Consider the following 5,026-nt stretch of genomic DNA (forward strand, 5'->3'; position numbering starts at 1 on the left):
TTTCATAGTAATATATTATTAGTCATATATAACTATGTTCAAATAAGTATTAATGAATCAAGTATAAAAAGGAAATTTTGATAAAATTTTTATTATGTATAAACACTATAAACAATTAACTTATATAATTTTTAAAATATAAAAAAAAGGTATATAAAATATAAAAAAATTATTTTCATTTATGCAATAATTATACTTAATAAATCATTATTGTTACATATTTATCACTTCAATCACGTTAACATTTACTCAAATATCTAAAAAAAATATAATTTTAACTTAGTTCCCAGATCATTCTCTAATTTTAATAATTTTTCAATTCAAAAAAGTACGATACAGTTATCATTAATATGCTAATTTTGTGTAGATATTTATTTTATATATATATATGACATTATTATATTTTAATGAAAACATATGAAAATGTGAAAACAAAAAACAGTATAAATTATACATTATAATAAAACACAAATATGTAGTATATTCTATACATATATGAATGGTTAACGCTAAATGTAAAGATATAACCAAAAAAATTGCATTAACGTAACATATGTAGTAAAATAAGTTTAATTAATGAAAGAAAAAAGAATTAACACACAAATAATTAGTAATAATTTATGTCTGTATATATAATAATAAAACAGATATGTATTTTATTTTTACGTGTAAATATTATAATCATATGGGCCCATAATATGTTTGTATCAAGAAGTATAACACTATCAAAAAAAAGAAATCATAGTAAAAGTAATGTATCATATGTGATTAATATTTGGATATGCAGTTAAAATTATTATTATTTCATAAAATATAATGGTGTATAAGAAAAAAAAATTATAATTTAAAAAAATATATCATAACAATATGTTATATTACAACATATTTTACTTTATTAGCAAATGAATCATATGATTAATATATATGATGTTCGTTTTTATGTCTTAAGTATACATTGACTAGGATGGATGCACTATATTGTGCATGAAAATGACGAAATATGTTTACAGCATTTTTATTTATCATTTATGTTTTTGTCAAATAAAGTTGTGTATATTTTTATTAATTTTTGTAATAGCTTCTTACTAATTTGTCTAATTAAGATTTATATGTAATATATTGTAAAAAATATTTCTTTATTATATCATATTGTTAATAAAAACAACCAATATATTATTTGCTCACAATAGAGCATGTGAATTATAAGCAAAATATATTCTTCGAACTACAAAATTTTTTGTGAAATTAATCAGAACTATATAATATATAATATATTCTATTCCTTAAATTACTGCATGACATTTGTGATTCTTGCAAAATATTGCACTCATTATATAAATTATTCCTAAGATTTCTTTTAATTATTATTCTATTTTGCAAACATGATCCTAAAATAGTGAACTAATATGTATAATAAAATATTTATACGTTAAAAAAGAAAATACTTGTGATAAAATATATATATTATTAAAATTATTCATATTAATTTTTTTATAGATTAAGAATATCTATATTATAAATAACCTTATACATGATAAATATAAAAAGGGTTATCATTAATGCTGCAACAATGGGTATAATGATATAAACTTTTATGTTATATGTCTGGAATAATGGCAAAAATTCCGGTATACCATTACAAGAATTTCCATTTGCCATTTGCTTATTATATTCTCCTATATATTTTTTTAATGCTTTACAAAAAACTCTGTCATTATTTGATTTACAATCATTTACGTATTTATTATATATTTCATAGAATTTCTTGGCACATTTGCATTTACTACTACTGCAAGGTCCTTTACTATTTTTTATATTGCCAAGTTCAGTGTTCATATCATATATATCTTTGAGCTTTTTTAATATAACGTCTGTAAAGTTATTTTTATAATAATCGCATATAGAATGCTGGTAATTTGCATACGCCTTTAGATATACTTCATATCGTTTTTTTACATTCTCAAAATCACCTTCATTTTTATAATAATTTTCATATAACCAATAATATAAGTATATACAAACATGATCATTAATTTTTTCACCATCTTCTTTTTGATCATATATACAATCAATAATATATGGACAAGTATTATCAAAATCATTTATACCATTACGATCCACTGAGTTTACCTGATCACAGTAATTATTTAAACTTTGCTCTTTATATTTCGTTTTACATTCTTCATATATTCCCTTCTTTTTATCAAATAAATCCACATATATGTACTATAAGGAAATAAAGGAAATAAGGAATATTAGCATGTGTATTCAATTATTCTTTAACGATATATATAATTATAGAAAAAATAAGAATTTAATCCAGAAACATTTATAATTATCATATATAATGAACATTAAATACTATTCTATCCTTTTCTGTTGAAGAAGGCATATTTATTGTGTAAGATATTAAATAAAATAATTAATTTTCATTGTAAATAAATATAAAAATATAATTAATACGAGGTCTCACAAGATATTATACATATTTATTATAATAAAAATCTAATTAAAATAAATATTTATAACATTTCTTATCTTTATAGAATATGTACGAGGAAAATATTTAGTAAAGCTCTGAAAAATAAAATTAAGAAGTATGCATATATAAAAATAAGCGAAATATTTATATATATTTCCTTAATAATATTATACATTAAAAACAATTTTACAGAGTTAATATATATATTTTGTTTTAAAATCATATGTGTCTTAAGTTTAAATTTGCATAATCATATTACTCATGTATATATCCTTTAACCTCAATTAAAATATGACATATGTACAAATATTTTTTATTGCGAAAGTTATTAAACTGTTTATACTTATACTCATTTAATTTTACAGTAAATTATAAATACTTTTACATCATATCTTCTGATAAAATGCTATATTTATACTATATCTGTTTTATCTGAGCAATGATTTTAGGGATTTATTGATCACATAAAGTATATATATGTTATATTGTGTTACGTTAAATCTTATTTTTAAATAAATGTAATTTTTGTATCATGAATATTATTTTTTAATTATTTCATTAATTTTATAAAAATATGAATGCAAGTATATTTGCTATATATAGACACTTTTTTCAAACATAAAGTATAAATTTTCTTTATAACAATTCTTAGTTGCTATTATATGCGATGAAGTAGAAAATATATAAAATGATCATTAAGTCACTTGATATTAATTAAATATACTAAATATTATATCTCATGTGTGAGTACATGTGTACAAAAAACATATAAATTATGTCATAATAAGAAAAATAATATAATATATCATGTATCAGATATTAAATGAACATTCAAAAATATAATGTTATAATATATTGAAATTTACTTGATTCAGATATTTTTCATTAATACATAATTTTTTGAAAATACTATATTACTTCGATTAAAATGGGAATATAATACATTAAAAATATATATTTTTTCTTAATAATGTTTGAACACATAAAAATATATTATTATATTAAGTGTATAAATGATGCGGAATTGTTATTTTATATACATAAATTACTGTATTTATTGAAATAATTATTTTTATTTAAAAAATAGTTAATATTACACTTAGTAAATTAATGCTATTAATAAATATATATTTCTTACATTCGCTTTTCTGCTGCTATAAATTAAATAGATCAGGAAAAAGCATAAAAAATAAAATTTAAATCTTCTTATATTTATTTTTTTCAAAAGAGAATATTATTAAGAATATAAATAAATCTTTATAAGTTTCATTTAAGTTATAATATTTGTTGTAATTTACTAAATATGATTAGTTTTTTTTATATATGTATCTTAGAGAATAATACAAAATCATTTTTTAAATATATATAGGATTCAGGTTTTATGTTTAAAGGTTTAGAAGCGTTATATTTTGTTATAAATTATTTATATATTAGCAAAATTCATTATGCCAATGAAATCACTATTAATTTTGCAGAGTGATAAATTTTTATTTTAAAAAATATTGATCATTATTATGTACCTATGGAGAAGGAATGCGTGAAAATTTCAGCAACTGTGAAATTAGTATGCGTTAACACACTGTAAAAGAAACACTGTTAAATGAGTGGAAAAAATATAAATGCTATAGGATAGACTATATCGAGATTACTGCATTTGTGGGTTTATAATAAAACTAATGAATGTAAATAAGAAATATAAATATTTTAGGATGAAATATATACTTGCTGAAATAAAGTATCCCTATTAGTTATTTCATTTTATTTATATAAGTTAATCTCTAATACTTATGAATATATAACGAATGTAAATATATTAAAAATGATTATAGTTTATGAATAATAACTATACAATGAAGTAGTATTTTGTTACGTAATAATTTAATTATATTCTATTATATTACTTATACCAAAAATATGTAAAATAGATTTTAAGATATATTAACCTTTAAATATTATATATAGAATTAATGTATTTTTTTAATAAAATAACATTAAAAAGTAAAACTTGTTATATAAAACTGTTTATATATTTTTATCTTAAAGATGTAAGGAATATTATATATTTATTAACGGATGCTATATAAGAGGGACTACAGTACGAATCTTTTTACTATTATATATATATTTAATAAATATTATAATAACAATTTCTTCATTAAATTATTTTCAAGAATAATATAACTAAATTTTAATAATTATTGAATATATTTTTTCACTAATCATATGATCATACACGTTTATCATGTATAACATTGGTTAATATTAAAATTAAAAAGAATATAAACATTTGGGCCTAATATTTTTTCCCTTATAAGAATAAATATCATAACATAATAATATAATAAGATAATAAGAACATTGGGATCTATAATAAAATGTGAAAATTGTGTTAAAATAATAAAAAATCACGTTAATTATTACATGTATATTAAACAATAGGAAATTGTCAAATACGTATAGAGAAAACAAAAAAGCAAATGGAATATAAAGAAAAGTATAACTGATAAATAATATAAAAATATCCATATCTAGAGTAATTTTTCA

The 5,026-nt window shown here is 18.8% G+C and overlaps 1 protein-coding gene across 1 annotated transcript; it reads right to left on the reverse strand.

Moving 5' to 3' along the window:
* Positions 1-1,245: 1,245 nt before the first annotated feature.
* On the reverse strand, positions 1,246-2,392 carry PGO_001340 (variable surface protein; the record flags this gene model as incomplete). Its single annotated transcript, XM_028690933.1, has 3 exons — positions 1,246-1,401; positions 1,525-2,226; positions 2,363-2,392. 3 exons carry the CDS (start codon positions 2,390-2,392, stop codon positions 1,246-1,248), a joined length of 888 nt encoding a protein of 295 aa, XP_028546734.1.
* Positions 2,393-5,026: the final 2,634 nt, after the last annotated feature.

Source organism: Plasmodium gonderi (genome assembly GCF_002157705.1).
Source record: "Plasmodium gonderi DNA, contig: Pgo-contig_134, whole genome shotgun sequence".
Lineage (NCBI taxonomy): Eukaryota > Apicomplexa > Aconoidasida > Haemosporida > Plasmodiidae > Plasmodium > Plasmodium gonderi.